The following is a 25,321-nucleotide window of genomic DNA, read 5'->3' as shown; positions in this document are numbered from 1 at the left end:
TTGTTTTTTTTTTGCAAGAACATATGTGGGTTATGGTCCTCATTACCCTGTTGCAGCGGGAGGTTCCTAATGTCAGTTTGTCCATTATAGGTGATACTGAGGAGTTTTTAAACTACCACAACATTGTTCTCATAAGTCCTCTTGTCTTAGGTAGACAGAGGCAACGTGGGACACAAAGCAAGGGGTAACCTCTGTGGATACTCTTTCTCCCTTCCTCCCAGACCCTTCAGTCTTCTCTTTGGTGTTCAACCCTAAAAGTTGACTATTCTGTTTTCTAATTTTCTGTGTTACTTTGTTCAGTTTGTGTTTGTTCCTCGATGGAATTAAAGAGGGCCTTGCTGTATGCAGAGTACAGAGGAATGCTCAAAAGAAAGCAACAGCCCTCCTGGTTTCAGCCGTAGAGCTACAAGATCTGAACTATTACATCCCTGGGATATAACATCTTGCCTTTACAGAAAGTCTGTGTTGATGCTGAAAGAATCTGTAGGTCTTTCTCCCACTTTGAATTGCTTTACCAGGCATGGTGTGTGCCCAGTCAGAAAAGAAGGGTGGGTGGTGTGCACTGGCCCTCAGAAGGTGGCAGGGATATGGTGAATGGCCAGTCCTGCTACAGCCCACATCATAGCAGGCCTACAGCTGCTTCTGTTTCTTAGCCTGGCTAAAATTCTCTGTGACTTATGTCTCTAACTTCACTGACAGCTTTCTATCTTGGGGATCTTAATTGAAAGCTTTCTGCCTTATTAGCAGGCTGTGATAATGTCATTTGATATGTTTTAAATTTGACACTGGATTAACAAGTAAATTAACAAAAACTTGGGACTTTAAAAAGTTGGCTTATAAAAAGTCTTCCATTTATTTTACATGTTAATCTCATCCAGTGTCTGTAGAGCACATGTTCCATGCCCAGCACTGTGAGTCTCTGGGACATGCCCAGCACTGTGAGTCTCTGGGAACACACTGTTGAATGAATGAAATCATCAACTTTTAGGGCTGAGTGCCAAAGGGCTGGGAAGGCTTCCTGGAAAATGAGATTTCAAGGCTGTATTAGTCCGTTTTCACACTGCTATAAAGAACTACCTGATATTGGGTAATTTATTTAAAAAAGAGGTTTAATTGATTCACAGTTCCACAGGCTGCACAGGAAGCATGACTGGGGAGGCCTCAGGAAACTTACAATTACGGCAGAAGGTGAAGGGGAAGCAAGCACATCTTACATGGCCAGAGAAGGAGGAAAAAGAGAGAAAGGGGAGGTGCTACACACTTTTAAACAACCAGGTCTCATGAGAACTCACTATCATGAGAACAACACGGGAGAAGTCTGCCCCCATGATCCAGTCACCTCCCAACAAGCCCCTCCTCCAACATTGGCAATTACAATTCAGGATGGTTTTTGGGCAGGGACACAAACCCAAGCCCTATCAAAGGCAAAGCTTAATAAAGACGCAGCATGGAAGGCTTCCAAACTAGGCAAATACCTAACCACTAGTGTGAAGCAAGTACCGATCCCCAGGAACACGTGGTTTTGGAATCTGGGACCATACTTTGGAGCAAAGTCATTCTGGTAAAGAGGGGACTGCTTGGTTGGAATCAGGTGGACCAGGGGAGATGTTTGTAACATCTCACCTGTTGGAGCTGCCCTTTATTTGAGTTAGGATTTTTACAGGGCTTGTTTGTTTAAAAAAGCAACTTTTAACACCTGATTCAAAATGAACCAACTCTGCCGTAGTTAATGGTGTCAACTCTGGGCATAGGCATAGCTGATCCTGAGTAAGAAAGAAGAAAACCAGCTTTGTCCACTGGTGTGTGTTTAACTAAGCCAGAAGGCTCATTAGGATTCTTAGTTTTCACAGCCATGAATGTCCTCTTACCTCCTTTGCAGATTTCCAAAGTATAGTAAGTCCTCAACGTCGTTGATAGGTTCCTGGAAAATGCAACTTTAAATGAAATGACGTGTAACGATACCAGTTTTATGGTTAATTGATATAATCAAGAGTTAAGTTCCTGTAGTGTATTTGTGGTCACTGAAACGTTAGTGAATTTCTAAATAGAGACACAAAGCACTTCTAATATTAAATGTGGGAATAAACTTGAGCTATATGTACATTTAAGGCAGATTAATAAAAATAAGGGAGATAATTATTTAACCCCTTATTCCAGGTCAGTGTCGCAGGTAGCTGAGGCCTATCCCGGGAGCTCAGGGTGCTGGATGGGAACCCACCCTGGCCAGGTGCCATCCCATCGCAGGGCACACACATTCATTGTCTCTGTCTCTGTCTCTCTCTGACTGGGACTATTTAGACACACCAATGAACCTAACGTGCTGAGCTTTGGGGTGTAGGGGAAACTGGAATACCCAAAGGTAAACCACACAGCCATGGGGAGGGGACAATGTACAAACTCCACACAGACAGTGGCCCCAGCTGGGAATCCCTGTTTCCCTCCTCGTCTATGTTATAATGAGACGATGTTGAACAAAATGTTATTTGAGGACCTGCCATATGTGGATCTTTCCCCAAACAGCAACATAAAAACCTAAGGCTCTGGTTCTCCTTAGAAAAATATAACCTGAGCTGTGTATTATTGAGCTCTTATCAGGAGGCCAACTGAGGAAAATTGCATTTAGAAAAGAGGAAAAGGGCAGGAGGAGCCATGGACTTGGGTGGAGGCGGGCAGAGCAGAGGAGCACCGTGGGTTGGGCGTGCTGAGTCCTGGGGTCTGCGGCTGGCCCCTCTGCACATGGCTGTGGTTGAGAAGCTGGGCCCCGCATTGCCAGATCTTCTCATTTTACAAGGATAGCCATAAATTTTAACAATTTTTAAAATGTTGACAGTTAACTCAAAAACTGTTTTAAAAATTAAAAAAAAAGGCCATGCCAGACACCATAGCCCTATCCCATATGCAAGCACATCTTTGGCTGCAGGTGGCTGGTTTGCATCTGCTGGCCAAAGGGAGAGGTCCATTCCATCCAGTCTTCTGGGTCCTGTTCAGTCTTATCAGACAGCTTTGAAGACTGAGTGCCAAGATTACGTGAGCTTAGCGCTCCCCAGAGTTCCCTTTACCTTGTGCTTTAAATGGTCTACAACTTTAATTTTAACTGAAGGTTAACATAAGAAGAAACCATATGAAATCCACATATGTGTGAAACTGGCTGAGGAGACTGGCATCACATCACTTCACACCACGTATGAAGTACCGTGTACCTAAATCCTTCTAGCGTCTGTTGCCAAAAACACCTTGTCTCCCTTGTGAAACCGGAATGCTTCCTCCTTTCTGTCAGGAGATAATTCATATTTGCTCAGGATGCCAGGATGCTCAAGGCTAGCTGGAGGAGTCAGCCCTCAGCTGTGTCAGCCTCCGTTTGCTCCCAGCCTTTCCCTGATCCAGTCACCGTGTTTTCCCCTTATTTGTGGCTGCTTGTGATAAGCAACCTCAAATTCTTCTTTAGAAAGGGGCACAGTACAGATAAACTTAAAGGAATGTGTATTTGCTACCAAAGGCCTCCTCTATGTCTCCTGGATGTAGAACAGTTTCCTTTGATGCATAAAGCACAGCACAGGTAGCTCACGCCTGTAATCCCAGCTACTTGGGGAGCTGAGGTGGGCGGATTCATTGAGCCCAGGAGTTCGGTCCTAGCCTGGGCAATGTAATGAGATCCTGTCTCTGGAGAAAAAAAAAAAAAAGATTTTTAAAATAAAAAAATAAAGTACAGCAGAGGCTGAGGGAGAAAGCCAGTGGGCCTGCCTCAGCTGCCCTTCATGGAGTTGCATGGCAGTGGGGGCCAGGGTTTTTCTAAAAAGTACATTACTCCCCCTTGTCCTTAGACTTCCCATATCTCTTTCTTCCTTCTCTTGCTCTCCAACCCACAGGGGAAAATTTTTTTAAATTAAATTACAGTACTTCAAATCCTTTCTGAATGTGCTACCATTCTTGAAGGTTACCGTTTTCTGTTTCATATCTGCCTATTTGCTTATATCTCCTCATTTTACTCACTCATATACATTTATTATATTTATTGTGGTAACAAACATGAAATTTACCATGGTAATCATTTCTAAGTGTACAGTTCAGTGGCATTCACAGAGTTAGTGTGACCATCACCACCACCCATTTCCAGGACATTTTCATGCCAACATAAACTCTGTACCCGTTAAGCAATAACTCCCTATTCTCGCATCACCCCCACCCCTGGTAAACTTTATCTCCTGTCTCTGCATTTGCATCTTCTAGATACCTTGTATTAGTGGAAATATTTGTCATGTTGTGTCTGATTTATTCTAATTAGTATAATGTTTTCAAGGTTCATGTTGTAGCATGTAAAAGAATTTTATTTCTTTTTTAAGGCTGAATAAAATTACATTGTATTAAGAGACCACATTTTGTTCCTTCATCTGTCAGTGTACCCCTGGGCTACTTCCACCTTTTGGCTACTGTGAATAATGCCGCTATGAACATCGGGGTACGATTATTTGAGTCACTGCTTTTCGTTGTTTTTGTTAAACATAGAATTACCATATGATCCAGCAACTCTACTCCTATACTTAGGACCTACTGTGGCACCTTATGCCACAGACTCTGAAAGACAGTTCTGTCTGGAGCCATGTAGATGCTGGCAGTGAGTGGTGATAAGTGCTTGATACCTTGACGTAGTACCTTGACAGGGGACACAGAATAGCTGCTCCAGGCGGCCCAGTCTCCTCGTCCTCCTGTGAGGCTCCAAACAGGGAAAAATAGCAATGGACAGCCAAGTGCCAACTGGTCACTGATGGGCCTGTGTGAAGCCACAGTGCAGAGCTCTGCAGCACAAACTGGAGTTTGTGGGGTTCATCACCTCACCTGTGTTTTTATACATTCAGCTTCCTGTGACCAAAGAAAGTATGTGTAGCCCTCCTTGGTTTGAAGGGTAGATATTCTTTAGAGTCTGTGCATCAGTGTAAATGACCTCACATCTTGCCACCTCTCTGCCTTGTGTCTGCACTGTGTTATCTATGGTTACTTCCCTTTTTTTTTTTTTTTTTTTTTTTTTTTTTTGAAATGGAGTCTCGCTCTGTTGCCCAGGCTGGAGTGCAATGGCTCGATCTCAGCTCACTGCGACCTCCACCTCCCGGATTCAGGCGATTCTCCTGCCTCAGCCTCCTGAGTAGCTGGGATTACAGGCGCGCACCACTATGCCCTGCTAATGTTTGTATTTTTAGTAGAGACAGGGTTTCACCATGTTGGTCAGGCTGGTCTCAAACTCCTGACCTCGTGATCCGCCCGCCTCAGCCTCCCAAAGTGCTGGGATTATAGGCATGAGCCACCACACCTGGCCACTTTCCTTTCTTTTTTCTTTTTTTTTTTTTAAGATAGAGTGTTGCGTCTTGCTCTGTTGCCTAGGCTGGAGTGCAATCTCAGCTCATTGCAACCTCCACCTCCTGGGTTCAAGTGATTCTCCTGCCTCAGCCTCCATTACAGGCGTGCGCCACCACACCTGGCTAATTTTTATATTTTTAGTAGAGACAGGGTTTCACAATATTGGCCAGGCCAATCTTGAACTCCTGATCTCAGGTGATCCACCCACCTTGGCCTCCCAAAGTGCTGTGATTACAGGAGTGAGCCACTGCACCTGGCCTCTATGGCTACTTTCCTTACAGTAGTGGTGGGCAGCAGAGAGGTGGGGCAGTGGCCTTGTACTTCTGGGGGTCTCTCACAGTTAAGGTCAGTCTCTTATTCATCTTTGCACTCTGCTCTGGCCTGAGTCAGGGCTCGGCAACTGCCCAATTTAAGTATGAGAAGGAAATACTGGTCACATGCCTAGCCCATCTTCCTGCTGCCTGTAACTCAGCACCCTCTGGAAGCAGCCTGTTGCCACCACTCCAGCTCTGCTGTGAGAGCCCCTCAGCAGACATGTCCAGTGTCATTATTGCATCAGGTGGACCTGCGCTAGGGAAGTCAGCACAGAATGTCTGAATATTTCATGAACATCTCACTCATGAGCACTTAATGCACATAACTCAGGACAGTGGATCGCACCAGCCCTGGATACCAGGAGACCTGCACCAGAGGGTACGTGGTCATTCAGAGGCTGGTTGGTGTGGTCTCTGAGTTGTTCTGCTCCTCACTTGGGTCCTTTGCCTCCAGTTGGTGTCCACCTGCCTCCATCTCCAGAGGGCCTCTGCAGTGATGAGCATCCTAGTTCTTAGCAGCTCAGGTCGAGGTCCATAACAAGGAACAAAAACACTGAGGTCAGGAGTTCGAGACTAGCCTGGCCAACATGGTGAAACCCCGTCTCCACTAAAAATATAAAAATCAGCTAGGTGTGGTGGCGCATGCCTGTAATCCAAGCTACTCGGGAGGCTGAGATAGGAGAATCACTTGAACCCGGGAGGTGGAGGTTGCAGTGAGCTGAGATTGCACCACTGCACTCCAGCCTGGGAGACAGAGCTCAAAAAAAAAAAAAAAAAAAGAAAAGAAAAAAGAAAAACATGCTGCTATTGAGTCTGTTTATAGCCTTCCTGTCTATTAAATAAATGATGATGTGGTGTTTCTCTTTGCCCATTTAAAAAATAATGTTTGACCGCCTACCCTATTCTCTGTTGGAGATACAAATGGTGAGGAAGATCAAAGTCCCTTCTTTCCTGGAACTTACGTTTAGTAGAGGAGAGAAAACAAACATGTAAGTCAGATCAGATAGTGATAATTGCCATGAAAAAAATAGGATAAGAAGATAGGGAATGGGCAAGGGAGGAGGTGAAACTCCATGCTTCAGATAGGGAAGAGGTTGTTGGGGAGATAGCATTTGAGCTGAGAGCTGAACAATATGTAGAAATTCGGTTGGCCAGGCATGGTGGCTCATGTCAGTTATCTCAGGACTTTGGAAGCCTGTGGCAGGAGGATCGCTTATGGCCAAAAGTTTGAGACAGGCAACATAGACCCTGTCTCTACACAAAAATAAAAATATGAGCTGATTGTGGTCATGTGTACCTGTAGTCCCAGCTACTTGGGAGGCTGAGGTGGGACGATAGGTTGAACCCAAGAGTTTAAAGCTTTAGTGAGCTAGGATTGTACCCCTGCCTGTACTCCACAGGATTGTACTCCAGCCTGTGCAACAGAGCAAGACCCTGTCTCTAAAAAGGTTGTATTTTTTTTTAATTAAAATTTTAAAAAATCAGCCTAGACAAAGGAAACAGCAAAGGAAAAGGAACCTGTGGAGCAGACAGGAGTTTGGCATATTCCAGGGGAAAAAAAGAAGGCCAGGAGTGTGAATGGAGCATAGTGAATGAGGGGAAGGAGTGTGAATGGGGCATAGTGAATGAGGGGAAGGAGTGTGAATGGGGCATAGTGAATGAGGGGAAGGAGTGTGAATGGAGCATAGTGAACAGGGGAAGGTGGATGGGTGAGGCAAGATCAGATCAGTGGTTCTCACTCTGACTGCATGTTAGAATTACCTGAGGAACCTAAAGTTGCCATTATGCAAGCCCCACCCCCAGAGATTGTGATTTAATTGGTCTGGGGTGGGGCCTGGGCATCCGTAGTTTATAAAAGCTCCCCAGGGACATGGTGCAGCCTGAACTGAGCACATCAGTCTTGATCATGCAGAGTTTTACAGGCTCTGGTAAGGAGTTGGGACTTTATATGAATGTTGATGGGAAGCCATTAGACTGTTTGAACTAGGAAAATAACTTGTTCCGATCTGCGCTTTTAGCAGGCTCACTTTGGTGACCGCGTGGAGAGTAGAGGCAGGAGATTGTTACAGTGGTCCAGTTGAGAGATGATGATGGTTTAGAGCAGGATGGTGTCAGTAGAGATGGTAATAAGAGGTCAGTTTGAGGATAAGTTTTGGAGTTTGTGGTCACAAGATGAATTGGATTTAGTATGTCAGACAAAGGCATAGAATATTGCCTCAGAGCTCACCTGAGTAACTGGGTGGATAGGGATGCCATTCATGGAGATGGGAGAGATCGGGGAGGAACAGGTTTGAGAAGTAGGTAGAGTAGTTGTGTGTATTGGTTGGAGTGAAAGCCTTAGGCTGATCTCTCTAGATTTAGGTAATTTACAAATAGAGGCAACCAGATGAGGTTGACTAAAACATTCTGAGAAGTCCTGTTCCTGTTGTGCCAAGAGTTTTCTTGAAGTCTTCCAAAGGTAAGTCCCAAAAGCAGTCAACCATTTTAGTACATGGAACCTGTGGTGAGAAGCATGCAGAAGAGAAGAAGAAAATGGAAGACACTGAGCAATTTTCATGCAGGGTTAGGCTGGACGTAGGTGAAGAATGTACTCTGAAAGATTACATATAATCAGTCAGCATCTGCCCTGCAACAATAATTGAATGGCATGGCGATAGACAGAATCCAAAACAGCAGGTTACAAAATTTGTATTTGACTTTAAGGGGAGTTTTTTTCCCAACAAAATTGTCTTCTAAGATACATCTGAGTCACATTATAATTATTTTTTATTTCTCTGACCAGGCCCTGGATGTCCAGCGATTCAAAGCAACCCAAGTTTTTAAGTCAAAATCAAATTATTAGAATTGGTTGCCTTATGTGGAGAACAATAAGGAATTTGTTGGAACAGTTTATTTTTCCCCCTGATGAAAGAACATGGATTAAATTGCAACAGTGGAGCATATTGATTGGTTCTATCATGGAAAAGTTCTTGGTTTTAGGCTCATTGAGGGCAAGGACTATCTCTTACACAGTTTCTGTTTTTCAAAATACCTAGCATCTCTGCTCATTCTGAGACTTTTTGTTACATTTAGTAAAGTTATGGGATCTTTCTGCAGTTAGTGCTTGTCTGAATGACTGAGCAGACAGGTTGACCAGAGGCTCTGGAAGTGCCAGCAGCCTCTTCTGGGCATTTCTTTGTTCTTACTAAAGAAACTCAAGATGTGGCTGCTTTGAGTGAAAGACAAGAGAATTCAGAAAATGACCATCATCTGAAACTCCTTAATAAAAAGAGCTTTGCATTGGCTCCAAGCCTCAGAGGCAGTGCCTGTGAGGTTAGGCTGGCTGGTGTTGAACTTTGAAATGTCAGGCTCCATTGCCATCCCATTACCTGAATGAGTCCCTCATGGTAAGCAAAACAGCATTTGTTGCCCTGTGTAACACATTTTGTCTTCATTCACTCACAGACAACTGCAGTGACCTGAACTCAGAACTGCAGAGGGTGCTGACAGGGCTGGAGAATGTCGTCTGCGGCAGGAAGAAGAGCAGCTGCAGCCTCTCCGTGGCCGAGGTGGACAGGCACATTGAGCAGCTCACCACGGCCAGCGAGCACTGTGACCTGGCTATTAAGGTAGACCTTCCTCACCCTCTGTGAGGCCCTTTGAGGTTCTGAAAGGGAAATGGTCCAATCCTTCTCTTGAAGTGCAGTTTTCTTAAATACTTACTAGGGATGAATGTTTCCATGAGAGCCATACAATAGATTGGGCCACGGTGTAGAAGCGGGGGCTCTAGAAATTTTGGTTGGGCTGAATTATTTCAGAAAAAGTCATGATGTCAGCAGTCAGGTTCACTGGCTTTGCGGTAAAAAGGACAATTTACTTGGAAACCATTCGACTGCTAGTATTGAACCACGTCATTTAAGAGTGGTTCATCATAGGGCCACTCGTAAGCTGTAAGTTTAGCTTGGAAGTTTTGTTAAAGCTCTAAGGCCTCTAGAATATGATTTCAGGAGTCCATTCATCAATTCCTCTTGCTGTTTGAGATGGTGACAGGAATTTGTTGCATCTGCACAAACTCATTGTGAATGATGGGAAAGTCAAGGCTTACTGATACTAGGCCTCTGGTATCTTTATATTCCTTCAACGTAACTTAGTGACCTGGGCATAGCAATTCAAATTTAAAAGTCTAGGAGGAGCCCATAAAGAGAAAATGCAGGCCCAAGTTTCTATAAGTAGGAATCCTGGATTGCACAAAAGAACTGTGGTGTCACAAGGTAAACCATGATGCATGTTTGTAACACTGCTGGTTTTCCATCTTTCTTCATCTCAATTGCAAATATGTAGTTGATGTGGTTCAGGGCAGGGAGAAGCAATTGCTGGTGTTTCTTTCTCTGGAATCTCCTGGGCCCTATATTTGATTGTAATGTCAACTTGGGTCTAGCCCCAACCTCGGAGTTGAGAGGGAAGGAGGAGGCCAAGGGCCTCTACCAACCAGCTAGGGACAAAGCCACAGGGTCTGGAGCAGAACCCAGTAGGATGAGAGTCTCCAGATTTAAAGGAAGGACAAAGCAGCACATGGGAAAAGGGGCAGCAAGATTTGAGAACCAACATGAGCATCCAAGAGTGATGTACTTTTCTTTTCTTTATTCTTTTTATTATTATTTTTTAGACGGAGTCTTGCTCTGTCGCCCAGGCTGGAGTGCAGTGGCATGATCTCAGCTCACTGCAACCTCCACCTCCCAGATTCAAGCGATTCTCCTGCCTCAGCCTCCCAAGTAGCTGGGATTACAGGCGCGCGCCACCACGCCCGGCTAAATTTTGTATTTTTAGTAGAGACAGGGTTTCACCTGAGGTCAGTCTGGTCTTGAACTCCTGACCTCAGGTGATCCACCCGCCTGGGCCTCCCAAGTGCTGGGATTACAGGCGTGAGCCACTGCACCCGGCCAGCCTTCTGTTTCTTATTCCATCTCTTCACTGCCTTCTACCTCTTCATAGTAATTCTCCCTCTTGTTTCATTATCCACTGGCTTGTGCTTCCTTTTTCAAAGGACAGTAAATGTGAATGAACAGTTTATAAGAGTAAGCAGAATGACTTCTTCCTTTTTTTCCTAATATGCATGTTTCTTCTTCATTAAATGTTTTTAAATGAATTTTTTAAAACTATGTGCTACTAAGATTTTCCTTTAAATTTTGAAGCTGTATTATTAATTTAATCCCTGCTGTCTTAGAAATCTCCACAATGAGCTTCCTCTTTTCTGTGTCAATGAGGTTTATTTTTGTCTTTCACATCTTGAGACTGAACCTCATTTGCACCATCTGAATTTGGATGTGGCACTAAAAGCTGGAAATGGTAATGTGACCTATCTTATCGCTGAGTTGGCACGTGGGAGGCCTATAATTTAGGAAACTTCAAGTTAGATTTTGTATGCAGTTTACAACCTCATGTTTGTCCTCACATTACCAGGATCACTAAATGGCCTTCTGCCTGGTTGTGTGTATCCACCAACTCTGGAACTCAAGTGAAGGAAATAAGCATTGTGTGGATGTGTCAGCTAGCGCCACAGACAGACTCAGCTGCCAGGAGAGGACTCACTGTTTTTCTTACTCTGAAGGTTGCCGGGTAACACAGACTGTACCCCAGGCAAGTGACAGAGCCTTATCTGAAATTGGAGACAGGATAACTTTGGGGTGTCTGTAGTCATGATCACTATTTATAACAAAGTGGTTCTAGAACACACTCCTCTATGGACATTTATTCCTGTTCAGCCTATTTTCTTCCTATCCCCTTTCTCCAAGGTAACTTACTTGACTTTTCTTTGGGGCTGTATTTTACAGACAGTCGAGGAGATTGAGGGGGTGCTTGGCCGGGACCTGTATCCCAACCTGGCTGAAGAGAGGTCTCGGTGGGAGAAGGAGCTGGCTGGGCTGAGGGAAGAGAATGAGAGCCTGACTGCCATGCTGTGTAGCAAAGAGGAAGAACTGAACCGGACTAAGGCCACCATGAATGCCATCCGGGAAGAGCGGGACCGGCTCCGGAGGAGGGTGAGCATGCTGCATCCATAATGGTCAGGCCCTTCCTGGGCATGGGGCTGAGAGAGGCTGGTGTATAGCACCAGGGGCACCGTGAGAATTTTGTGGTATTTGTAATCTTGGGAATCACTGTCTCTTTCCTGTTATGAAGTCCTTCTTGAAAGTAGTTCGAAATTGCTAAGGTATAGAGGTAAGATTAAAAAAAAAAAAACAAACACTTTTCTCTGGAATCTTAAATCTGACTGGTTGATAAAATTACGTCGGGGCAGTGATTCTAAACTTTCCAGGGTAAGCACATCTTTTCTAAGCTCAATTAAAATGTTCTTTAGGATAAACTAATAGCTTTAGAATTTGAAAAAAAAAATGGAATTTTACGCTTTTAATTTTTTTCTATAAAATTTTATTTAGCTTTATTGTACCTGCTCTCATTTACTTATACTGAATTTAGTATAGAATGTCATCTCTCCTGGTGCAGACTTATTGAAGTTAAAATAGCCATATCTTGTACATTGTGTGCATATATGTATGTGTGTATGTGCATCTGTTTAAGTGTGCATGTTATGTGTGTGTCTCTGTTTACAGATGTGTATGTGTGACTCCTGCTATTCACCCTAGGGCCTGACCTAGTGTGAGTACCATTTTGTTTAGGACATGTATCCATTACTGAAGGAGCCAATGTTTCAGGATAGAAATGTTCGGCAGAATTGTTAAAGCCTCAGTTTTTCCAAGATGAAGTGTTTAATCCCAGGAACCCACAAGCACTTCTGTGTTTGGCTGTGAGTTTGATCTGTGATTGGACTGGGGGTGAAGCAATGAATTCCTCAATCAAACACTTCCCTCTGAACTTCACTTTGAATTACTAGACTTACTTGACTCTCTTTCTTGGTCTTGGCAATATTAGAAGCTTGTTTTCTAGTTGTGCTCTGACTGCTAATTTTGTACACAGATAAAGTTGACTTAGAAGGGGAAAAATAATGGCCAGGCACGGTGGCTCACGCCTGTAATCCAAGCACTTTGGGAGGCCGAGGCAGGCAGATCACAAGGTCAGGAGTTCAAGACCAGCCTGGCCAATATGATGAAACTCCCGTCTCCACTAGAAGTACAAAAATTAGCCAGACATGGTGCTGTGTGCCTGTAGTCCCAGCTACTTGAGAGGCTGAGGCAGGAGAATCGCTTGAACCTGGGAGGCGGGGGTTGCAGTGGGCCAAGATTGCACCACTGCACTCCAGCCTGGGCGACAGAAGGAGACTCCGTCTCAAAAAAAAAAAAAAAAAAAAAAAAAAAAAAGGGAAAAATACATCTAGTGGGTCTCCTCATCCTTCACCATTGCTCTTGCTCCCTTAGCCATAAAAAAGACCTTGTAAATAACTTGCTCTTCTATCCTTCAACGAGCTCAGGATGTGTACATCATTTGGTTTTTAATCCATTTGTAAGTATTCTTAGTTGCCATTATATAAAACGGAAGAAATTACTATTTTTGAATGTTATCAACTCTTCCTCATTTGAAAAATATGGAAGAAATTACTATTTTTGAATGTTATCAACTCTTCTTCATTTGTGCTAATGTCATAATTAAAAGGCTGGCACTACTACCTCTCATATCTGAACATCATTTTGTCTTAACTCACGTGCATAAGCATATTTTCAGTATGCAGCTATATCGGATGCCAGTCTCCATAGTTGCATCAGCAGGTGTAAATCATCCCAGTCAGCAAAGGCTTTATCTGGGAAGCATGATGAAATTTGCTTAGCACTAAAGCCCACGCCACCTGTAATTTCCTGGGTTACACTCCCCGATGATTATCACTGATGTCCTAATTAGGTATGTACTTGCTCTTAGTGTGTGCATTCTGATGGTGCATGTTTTGTGAGGGAAATTGTTGGTCTTTGGTGTAATTACATATTGTGGTTTAGAATGAATTTTCTTCTCTCACTTGCCAGCCCTTCATGGTGGACTAGCAAAAAATAAAAAGTCCCCTTCCCCACTTTCCAGTCTTTTCTCCAACTCTGGAGGTCAGTATTAAGAATAGCACAGTGCGGAGGCACTACACTAGGTACCAGGGCTCTGGAGCCAGATTGCCTGGGTCATGCACAGCCTGACCTGCCAAGTCACCACGAGTCTTTGGCAGGTTGCCTAACCTCTCTGTGCCTCAGTTTACTCTGCCACGAAGTGGGACAGTAATAGCACCCAAAGCAAAAATTAGATAATACTCGTAAAGTGGTTAGGCGATGTCTGGCACGTAGTAAATGCTCAAAAAATCAGTAGTAGTTCTTTGGAGTAAAATCTATAGTTACCTGTTGAGTGATATGGAAAATTGAATACCATCCTGTCATTTTTTTAAATAGGAATCCTTAGATGTTTGAAGAACTCCAACATGGACATTGGATAATTACACACACACACATACAGGCCTGCACACATAGACACATTTTAGTCAAAGCCTTTCTTCCAGTCACATCTGTTACCTTTTATAAGTTTGTGCAACTGGTATAGTTTTGTATAATTTTTATATCAGTTACCTTCAAATAATGTTAACTTTTATCTCTTCCTCAACTAGAGATATTCTCAGGAATTTATATACATACCATGAATTGGATTTATTGCTTTTTATTTCAAGATGAGTGTAGATCTCAAAAAGTGTCCTAGATGCATTTGAATGCCTTTTTACTAGACTTTAAGTGCCAAAAGTCTTCTTCCAGCCATCACTCACCCACCCACCTAGTGTGCTTTATTTCCCTCAGGAGGGATCTGTCCTTCGTGGTTGTCATTGTCGTCTGTTCTTGACGATGTGTAGCTCTGCAGAGTGACTGAGGTACCATTTTATTTTTATCCTGTGACAGTACAGAGTACAAGGCTGGTTTGCCTTTGCTGTCTTTGTAGCAGCTCTGAATCCATAGTTCATCAAAGTTCCTTGACGAGCAATTGGGGCCACTTTCTTTTTCTTTTTTTCTTTGCCCACATTCATTGTATAGAATTTTAACTGACCAGATCAATAGGATTGATGCTTGAACCGTGCCTGTAATTAAGCAAAGTGCTCTCTGTAGGTCTTCTGAGCTTTGTTCAAGATTTAATTAAATTAGATCTTTAATGTAGTCAGTTAACAAATTGGGCTAGTGGCAGAGCAGTACCTAAGGAACAACAGGCAATTTTATTATTGGTCCTAGTTCATTATTGAATGAGGCAATCATTTATTTCTGTTTGCTCTGTGATATAACCATGTATTTCCTCACACATAAAGAATTGGGCTTAATGTAGGCAAGGGAGAATTACTCTATAAAGGAATTACTTTATTCTTCATTCATTCATTTCACAAACGTGATTGGTCATCTCTGTGCCAGACAGAGGGGTTACCGTGATGAACAGGACACAGTCCCTGGCTTCAAGGATGTCGGGGAGACAGGCAAGTAAACAGATCATTGCAAGGTATATGTCAAGTGGTGGGGACAGGTAAACACAGAGAGTGCCCTGAGAGCTCCCCAGAGAGTCGTGTGATGGCAGGATCCACTTTCTCCACATTGTTCCCATTTTTTTAGCTACATTGTTTAAGTCAGCCATAATGTGGCAAAAATAATCAGCACTTTCCCCAGTGTGTTTGGCGAAGCAAACTTGATATGACCACAGGCACATGAAACTGTGTCCCGCTGAACCATAGACTTGAACACAAATCGGCCACATAAGTTCCTTCTGAGATTTTCTAGAAATTCTTCAGATTTACAGAATTCTTCTGCATGTTCATGTCATAAGATGTTAACAATTTCTTCTTTACACACTGTGCTCTACCTGGGTATTTTCTGCATGTCTTGGAATGAGTTCCATATGTCTCTCCTGGGCCTGTCTCATCCTGGGGGTCTGGCTTCTGGTTTCATTGCCACAGTAAATTCAAGAGACAAGTAGACATGCTATTTTGAACCAAATAAAAGTCACCCTCGGCCAGGTGCGGTGGCTCACGTTTATACTTCTAGCACTCTGGGAGGCCGAGGTAGGAGGATTGCTTGAGCCCAGGAGTTTGAGACCAGCCTGGAAGTGTAAGTGTTGTGATCTTACAGAGGTTAAATAAAGAGACATCTGTGTTTTCCCTCACATCTCTTTTAGCCTCATTTGGCCATAGTCCCATCTGAGCTGGTCCCACTCTACCTCTCCTCGGTGTTGCTTTTCTTGAGACAGGGCTATATAGAGAAAATGCAGACTGCAAAATAGTACTTTATATTTATTATGAATTTATAGCTGTATAAATTTCCATTTCATAGATATTCATATGTGTGTATATAAAAATATTGAAAATAGACCAGAAAAATATAAACCAACATCATAATGGTAATATGTTGTATTGGCCTCAAAGGGACCTTAAACTTCTCTATAATGTTCTAATTTATGTTTTTAATGAATGTATTCATATCATTGTATAATTTTTAATATGCAGAAGTATATACATAGAAATAGAACACTGATATGCTAAAATATTAACAGGTTAAATCTGGGCAGTGGAAGTATACGATTGCTTTTTTTCTTCTTTGTCCTCTTTAATTTTCAAATTAAGCAAAAACAAAAAAGTATGGATTATGGAGAATGATCTGTATCTCACAGCTTTTAATGGTTTGATATTCACATATAAGCTGAGTCTTCTTTTTTGTCCTTTATGGAACTTTGTTCATTTCTTATTTGTTCCATTTCTTCATGGGAATTTCTTTTCAGGATAAGGAAGAGGATGCCAATATTAGCTGAGTTTAAATTCATAAAAGTTTTGTAAAAACAAGTCCTGTCTCAACACCGCTCCTCTCAGCTCTCCCCAGCTGTCATCTAGCTGCATGGGAGGGAGCTGAGAGGAGCCAGGTCTGGCTTCAGTGTGCTCCTTCCACATGGGAGGCTCAGGTGGCTCTTCTTTTGTATGGCTGGTATATTAGTCAGTATGAGGCTAGATTTTTCTGCAATAACAGGTTCACTCCCCAAATCTCAGTGGCATGGCACGTTGTTTCTTGCCTGCACCATATATTCAATGCAGGTTAGGGGACAGGTGCACGTCTCTGATCCATACATTCACTCAGAAACTCAGACTGTTGGCCGTCCACCACCTAAGAGCCCACTTAAAGGCTCCCACCACAGCATTTAAATGCTTCTGCGCCCTGCCTGTTGACCAGAACTAGGCAGATGGCTTTACCTAACCATAAAGGGGCTTAGGAACATGTGGATATTCAACAGTACAAGTTTCTGATGCAGCTGATTTATATGCTTTGACCATGATACCAGCCGGACTTGGCCGTGAATCAGAGTTGCAGAGAAACAGGCAGTTTCACTCATCCATCTTGTGACCCCACACGTGTGTGTCAGAATCACTGGGAAGCTCTTTGAGAGGATGTGTGCCCAGGCCTTTCCATGAGCCAGAGTCAGTAAATGGGGTGTAGCACCCTGGCACACTCCCCCACATCATGATTGTGGTCAGCACTTGGAGACAAGGAAGGGAGAGGCAGTGTCCTTTGGTCACCCACTGGACATGGGCCAAGAGCTTCTCCAAGTGTCCTCTACTTCCCCTCTGCAGGTGAACTGAGAGAAAGAGCTACAGGCTTTCTGCCTTCTCCTCATGCCCGGCCTGCTCCTCCTGGGCCCACCGTGTAGCAGTGATAAGCCCATGCGTCTGCTGGGGAAGCTGCCTGCTATGTGGAGCCTGCCCTGCACTGTCCCTTCACCAGGGTCATCTGAGCTAGAAGTGGAGGGAGGGTGGAGTCCACCAGGGTACAGGCACCCCGGGGTTACCAAGGCCTGGAGGCACTGCCTGGCCCGGTGCCAAGTCCCCCAGCTCACCCCATGAAGGAAATCACTTCCACAGGGAGCCACTTACCAGTGCAAGCTCAGTAGGGCTTATTTTTAAGAAAGGCTCTGTTACTAATATTGATAGTATTGACATTCTGTGAATATTTGCAGACTGAACTCCTCTCAGACTAGACACCCCCCAGATTAAAATCAGATACCTCTAAAGGCAAAGCAGGACTTACTCAAAGCCTAAATCACCAGCCTGGGTAACATAGCAAGACCTCTGTTCTACCAAAAAAAAAAATTTTTTTTTTTTTTAATTAGCCAAGTGTGATGGTGTGCACCCATAGTCCCAGCTACTCGGGGGCTGAGGTGGGAAGATGGCTTGAGCCCAGGTGATCAAGTCTGCAGTGAGCTGTGATCACACCATTGTACTCCAGCCTGGGTAATAATAGCAAGGCCCTGTCTCTAAAAATAAATAATTTTGAAAACCTAAATTATGATAATAGCCCAGAACATATTTCAAACACTTATTTGTGATGGGTGATGATTTATGCACATTTTGTTTAATCTGCTCCAGAATCCTAGCTGATAGGTACTATTATTATACCCTTTTTAGAGATGGGAAAACAGAGGCCCACAAAAGCTTTAACAATCTTGCCCAAGTCTACATTGATGTTAACTCTTGGTACCAAAATTTGGGATCTGGTGGCCTTATTAGGGGAGGCAGTTGTCATTGTTCTCTTGTTTAGACCACTTTCCTGTAGCCTTCTGTCCACCCTTGTCCTCATCCTAGCCCCACTCCCATGCAGACCAACAGTGGGTAAAATGTCCTCTGTTACAGCAACATGGGGGCCAGATTCCTTAGGGTTTCACAGACCCACTCTCCTGGCATTCTAATGCTACATGAAGGCACACTGAGCTTGTTGCAGAAAATAGGAAGCTGGTGGTATGCATGCTTTTACCTTGACCTGAGTCCAGTGTTGTGTTCCCCTCCTCTCTGTAGACTGAGGGAGTTTTAGGGGGAATCCAAGGCAGAGAATCCCCAGAACCCTGGTTCATTTGACCTCTTCCATGGACACAGCTCCCAGTTACTTCATGAGGGCCTTACACACACTTGAGCCACGGAGATTGTGAGGCAACTCCTGCTGTGGGCACCAGTATTTGCTTACTCACCCCAGCCTCATGTACCTATGAGGAGGCCAGGCTGCTTCAAGGCTAGCTCTTGGCTGTCATGAAAGAAGCTGACTCAATTTGTCAAAAAGCTGGTAAGAAATTAGGAAGATTGGCTGGGAGCGGTGGCTCATGCCTGTAATCCCAGCACTTTGGGAGGCTGAGGCGGGTGGATCACAAGGTCAGGAGTTCGAGACCAGCCTGGCCAACATAGTGAAACCCCATCTCTACTAAAAATACAAAAAATTAGCCAGGCGTGGTGGTGGACGCCTGTAATTCTAGCTGCTTGGGAGGCTGAGGCAGGAAAATCGCTTGAACCCGGGAGGCAGAGGTTGCAGCAAGCCGTGATCGCGCCACTGCACACCAGCCTAGGCGACGTGTGAGATTCTGTCTCAAAAAAAAAAAAAAAAAAAGGAAGATTGCCAAAATGCTGGCCTTTTCCGAGGCAACCATTTTTATAACACATCCAGGTACTTTAGTGGGCTATAAAACAAAACAGAAAATAGCACACATATCAAACTTTCCGAGAGATGGAAATGCTGTTGGATGTTTTCTCCTTCTATTTTGTGATCTCTCTCTTCTGTTTCCATCTAGCCAAAATTGCCATTAACAATAAAATACCACTATCCTGAAACACCATGTAAATTTGATTTACAGAAAGAAATAAATATTTGCTGTAAATAGATTCTGATTATTTGAGGGCTCTAAGAAAAATCATATAAAATCTCCAATAAGAGGTGTGGTTCTCGGCAAAATATCTACAAACCCTGGACTTCGAGATAGCAGCTTTCCAAAAACTACACAGGGACTAACTGCATGAAGCTCATTAAGTAGAGCTTTCCCAGCCTAGTGATTCTCACCATTCTATAGTGTGGGAATCATCTCATCTCAACCAGCTCCATTACACAGTGAAATTATGAATTACAACCTAATTGCCTGAAATTACAACTACCCAGTGAGCACTGCTACGTATCATCAGCAGAACAGGCTCTTTCTTTTATGGCTAATAAAAATGTTTCTGATCCTGCTCAGGACTCTGGTGCCACCTTGCCTTCCTGCTTGTCACTCATCTGTGAGCCACATTCACAGATGACTTCATCAGCTGACTCTTGTCTGTGCTCCCACAATTGTACTCAGAGATTGAAGCATCCGCATAGCTGACCTGTCTCATACTTGCCTAGCCTCACGTTTCCAAGGAATTTCCTACCACTTTGGAAACCTGCTTCTGTGCACACTCTTTGTGTTTGACAGCTCTAGGGCCAAATCCCCCCAATATCTCACTTTCCCACTCTGCCTAATCCCTCATGCTCTTGGCTTGCATCATTTACTTTCTTTTGGATTGATTGAGAGAGAGAGAGAGAGAGATCAATAGATAGATAGATAAGATAGATATGGGATCTGGCTATGTTGCCCAGGCTGGAATGCAGTGGCTATTGACAGGTGTAATCACAGTGCGCTCGACCCTTGAATTCTAAGCTAAGCGATCCTCCTGCGTAGCAGGCTGCCTGAGTAGCTGGGACTACAGGTGCGCACCACCATGCCTGGCTTTTGTTGTAATTTGGCACTCAGGACAGAGAGAGAAGATAATTATATTCACTAGTCACATTCACTGGTCCCTCTTTTAATTTATTCCTTGCAAATAATTTATCCCATATAATATCCCATCCCCTTCCCCCCATTTTGTGCATGTCCTAAGATAGTGTTTTGCATTACTTTTAATTTATTTAAATGTTATTGTGCTGTCGCCTTCTCTTATGTTTTTCTCCTCAGCACTCTGATTTTAAGGTTTGTCCATATGGCTGTGTGTACATCTGGTCCTGTGTGTCTAAGGACATCTAGCATTCTATAGTGACCCACCTATTGCATTTACAGCAGCTGGCAATCAAATTGCTTCCCATTTCCCATGACCACAAACAATGCTCCGGGGCATAGTCCCTTGCACATGTCTCCTCCGGCCTGGTGGGAATTACTCAGGATCACATGTCCAGGAGTGAAACTGCTGAGTCTCAGAGTATGTATAGTCTTGCTTTGACCAAGTACCCCAGGGCAGCTTTTGGGAAAGCTGGCCAGCCCATCCGCCCAACAGCAGCAAAGGAGTATTTCACCACCTACATCCGTGTCAGCTCTTGTACTTCCATTGTTTCTTTCATCCCATTCTTTTTCTCAGGTTTAATTTTTTTGGTACTGAAAATCATGTATTCTTAGGAAATTCTTTCAGCAAAGATCTATAGGTGATAGATACTTAATCTTTGAGAGGGTCTTTATTTTTGCCCACACTCTTGATAATAGCTGTATAATCTCCTGTGGCTGCTGTAACAAATTATCATGAACTTAGTGACTTAAGACAACACAAATTTATCATCTTACAGTCCTAGGGGGTCAGAAGTCCAAAATGCATCTCATTCACTAAAATGAAAGTATCGGCAAGGCTGCATCTCTCTGGAGGCTGGAGGGGAGAATATACTTCCTTGTCGCTTCCAGCATCTAGAGGGAGCCTGCATCCTTTGACTACGCCCCTTCCTTCATCTCCCAAGCCAGCAGCGTAGCATCTTTAGAGCTCTAACTCTGGCACTCCTGCTTCCCTCTTACAGGGGTCTTGTGACTTCTGAGTCCACCTAGATGATCCATGATACTCTACCCATCTCAATTCCCTTTTGCCATACAAGGCTACATTCACAGTTCTCGGGGTTTAGGGCGTGGATGCCTTTGGGGGCCATCATTCAGCCTACCACAATATTCTAAGTAGGCATTAGATTTTAAGGTGATAGGTTTTTTAGTGGCATTCAATAGATTTTATTGAGACTGTGTCAGTCCCTGTTGAAGGTGTTGGCAATGCAGTAGTGAATGAAACAGAACAACACCCACAGACCCACAGAACCTGAGATGCCTCTATCCCATGAGAAGGCAGTGTGTGTGTGTGTTTGTGTGGTGTGTGTGTGTGTGTGTGTGTGTGTGTGTATCTGAGTCTCATTGCATCACCCAGGCTGGAGTCCAGTGGTGTGATCCTCCTAGCTCACCATGGCCTCGACCTCCCAGGCTCAAGCAATCCTCCCACCTCAGCCTCCTGAGTAGCTGGGACTACTGGCTCATGCACCACTCCTGGCTAATTTTTTGTTGTTGTTGTTGTAGAGACAGGGTCTTGCGATATTGCCCAGGCTGGTCTCAAACTCCTGGGGTCAAGCAACCTTCCCACCTTGGCCTCCCAAAGTGTTGGGATTACCACCAAAGCCACCGTGCCTAGCCCCACAAGAAGGCTTTTAAGATTTGGTATCTATTTTTGTTTCATTATTTCTTAATCTTAAGGAAATTATTCCCCTTATCTCTTTAAGGTTCCTCAGTGTACCTATTGTGATGTGGTTTACCAGTTGCTTTATTTTCATTTCCCCTAAGGTGAATTCAGCTCCTGATTCAGACTGCTGGCTCTCTTGTTTTATCTTTTGCTCTCTGTAGTTGTCGTCACTCTGTGTCTGGCAGCTTTGTGGACCTGGGCTCCCAGTCATGGGAAGCCTAAGTCTCCTGTTCTCTCTTGATACTGGGCAATTTACAAATTAGGCAGTTTCTGAGGCAGTGGGTGGCCTGGCAAAATCCAAACCAGTTTCCATTGTTCATGTCAAGTTTGGAGTCCCACAGTATGCAGATAGTATAAATTTGGACCTCACACCCAAAGGTGCCACTGGTCTGGGGTTTTGGTTTCTGAAGGTTGACTCCGCTGCATAGCCTCAGGATTCCTTCTGTGGACAGCACTTTCAGCTTTTCACCTATGGGTCAGGCAGAGAGGCTCCAGGCGTGAGGCAGAGGGATCAGCTCAAGCAGCTAGACTAGCAGGCGCCTTCCATCTCCTCCCTCCCACGCTCTCATTCTGTGCCCTGCTCACAGCCCCTGGGCTTGCAGTGGCACCACCTCCTGGCAACTCCTTCAGCCTTCTTTCTCATTGCTGGCATCTGGAGATTTTGCTGTCTTTTGACCTTGGCAATGAATTTATTTCTCATTGTTCCTTTTTTAATGCAGGATTTCTATGCATTTTTAATAGGAGGAGCACCTGTTGACTTTAGCTGAAGCTGTCATATGCTGGGAAGTTTCAATTGTTGTATACGGTTACATAGCTGCAACCTCTGTTAACCTCTGAAAGCCTCTGTTCTCATTCTTGTCCTTCCTGCTCTCGCCAAAGCTGAATTAGAGTCTGCCATCGTCCTTCTGGGTAGACTGGCTGCCTCTCTTTGTATACATTATAGACTTTTTTTATTCTGTGTCTTTCATCAGTGCTCTTCTTTTCACTTGGCCATTGAGGAACGTGTCCAAATTTTGTTTCGGCCAATGCCCCAAGCACATTCTTATCTCCGTTGTGGTTTTAATCCTTTTTTATTTTGTACTATTATTTTAATGAGGTCTCTAGAGTTGGAAGAAAACAATGTGTTCCTCAGTCTACTATCTTCAAAGAGAGCTCAACTGAGCTGTCAGTGCTGCTGTGTAAGCTCCCTTTTTTTTTTTCTTTTATGGTCCTAGGTCAGCCTCCTTTCTCATTTCTGACATTCCCCCCTCATGCCTAGCAGAGAAAATAGAAGCCATCAGATGGGAGTCCCTGTTTCGCATCTTCCCCTGACAGTCTGCAAATCACGTTTGTTATTGCCCGTCCTCACCTCCTTTCCTTTTCTCCCCGAGAAAAAGGTGTCCCCATCTCCCTGTCCTCCACTGACCCTCCACTCCTGCCAGCTCCACACAGGCACTCTGCCCACCACACTGCCACACCTCCTTCCTGGACCTTATCCATGCCCAGCATTCCTAAATCTATCTATCCAGTTCTAATTGCTTTCCTTCAGACTTACATCTCTAATTGTTAACTGATAAGCCCTCCCTTACATACCCAGTTGTTTTCTCAAATTCAGCATGTCCAAAGCTGACATCATTGTCAGCTCCGGACATTGTCAGCTCTGGTCATTTCTTTCTGAAAAGATCAGCTTCTCTTTATGTTTTTCTTTCTCATTGCTAAGTAACTCCATGATCCACTGAGTCACCCCAGCTACAAGTTTGGGTGTTTTGTTTGTTTTTTCACCTCCTTGAATATTTTTAGAACTGCACTGATGGGTACAGTAGCTACTAGCCACATACAACCATTTAGATTTGAATTTAAATAAAGTAAAATACAATACAATTAAAAATTCAGTTCCTTGAGTACACCAGGCACATTGCAAGTGCTTACAGCCATGTGTGGCACCAGGCTACCATAGCAGATAGCACCACTCTAGAACATTTCTGTCTGTACAGGGAGTTCTGTTGGATAGTACTGGTCTAGGGTGTATTTTGCCATCCTTATTCCCACTTCGCTGACTGTATTTGAGCCCTCATAATTTCCTATCTGAACCATCAGTAGAGCTCTTGGCTCACCAACTTTTTCTTCCTTACTTCAGTCCATTTTCTCCTCTAATCAAATGATTTTTGCAAAACCCTTGAAGAAATACCAGAGGGTAACAACTGCAACCTTTTAATATCATTTCCCTACTTGAACCTTCCAGAGTCTCCCCATTATCTTTTCCTCTTTATTTGCTTGTTGAACAGTTCAGCCTTCAAGATTGAGTTCTAGCGTTGCCTGCTCTAGGAAGGCAGAGGCCAGCCAGGTTTCTTCTTCTGCACTTTGACACTCCTTGTTGATACCCCTCTTTCAGAGCATGTTTCCCATCATAATGTTTACCAGACACGCAGTAACTTCAGGAGAAGTGAAAAAACAGCCTCTCAGGTTATGTTCTGGTGTTGAGGAACCCCAGTTGAGAAAGGCTGTGAAGGGTGCTGAATGATGTTCCCGCAAGTGTCAGTCCCTGCCTCAGGTTAGCCCTGGTTCTTGGCTATCTCTTGACTCCAAAATATATATTCTGTAGAGAGCAACATAATTCCTTCAATAAAAATAGCCGTGTGCAGTGGCATGCCCCTGTAGTCCCAGCCACTTGGGAGGCTAAAACGGGAAAATCTCTTGAGCCCATGAGATTGAGGCCAGCTTGGGCAACACAACATAGTGAGACCCTGTCTCAAAAAAATAAGTCTTCAGTGAAGAAGGAGTATTTGGATTACTACAAACTCTCATAGTTCTGGAGTCTAGGAGTCCAAACTCAAGGTGTTAGCAGAGCCACACTCCCTCAAAGGGCTTTGAAAGAGAATCCTTCCTTGCCTCTTCGAACTTCTGATAGCTCTTGGTGCTCTTTGACTTGTGTCCAATCTCTGCTTTCATCTTCACAGGACCTTCTTCCCTGTGTCTCTCTGTCTTTGTGTTAAATATCCCTTCCTTTTCTGTTAAAAGAACACCAGTCATTGCACATAGGGCCCACCCAAATCAGATTATCTTGCCTTGAGATCGTTAATTTAGTTATATCTACAAAGACCCTATTTTGAGATGAGGTCACATTCACGGGTACTGAGAATTCAAATTTGGACATATCTTTTGAGGGAGACATAATCCAACCCACTACAATGGGTGAGAATAAAAGCGAGGACTCTATTAACTATGTTTCTGCCTCTTTCCGAAGCCATGCCTAAGCTGACTCAGGATATTGGCTTTAGCCTTTGCTTCTTGCATTTATTCCTGTAAATTAAGATTCTCACTCTCAAATCAAAAGACGGGGGAGAAGGCCACTTAACCAGCTGTCTTTCTTTCCCTGACAGGCACACTGCACTCCCTTCAGCTGGGTTTGTTTCCACTGGCTAGCAATTATCATTAAATAATAAAGCATAGCCCAAAATAAACATGT

The 25,321-nt window shown here is 43.9% G+C and overlaps 1 protein-coding gene across 3 annotated transcripts in view; it reads left to right on the top strand.

Moving 5' to 3' along the window:
- The window catches only part of MCC (MCC regulator of WNT signaling pathway), a 469,040-nt gene that overhangs the window by 375,851 nt on the left and 67,868 nt on the right, over positions 1-25,321 (top strand). For all 3 annotated transcript variants that reach the window (XM_034960341.3, XM_063604592.1, XM_003826730.5), the window contains 2 exons: positions 9,108-9,271; positions 11,474-11,680. In XM_034960341.3, the coding sequence (XP_034816232.2) occupies positions 9,108-9,271; positions 11,474-11,680 (371 nt within the window). The remainder of the gene's footprint in view (positions 1-9,107; positions 9,272-11,473; positions 11,681-25,321) is intronic.

The sequence above is a fragment of the Pan paniscus genome, chromosome 4 (genome assembly GCF_029289425.2).
Source record: "Pan paniscus chromosome 4, NHGRI_mPanPan1-v2.0_pri, whole genome shotgun sequence".
NCBI lineage: Eukaryota > Metazoa > Chordata > Mammalia > Primates > Hominidae > Pan > Pan paniscus.
The sequence above is the reverse complement of the archived record's forward strand: the minus strand, read 5'-3'. Positions and strand labels throughout refer to the sequence as shown.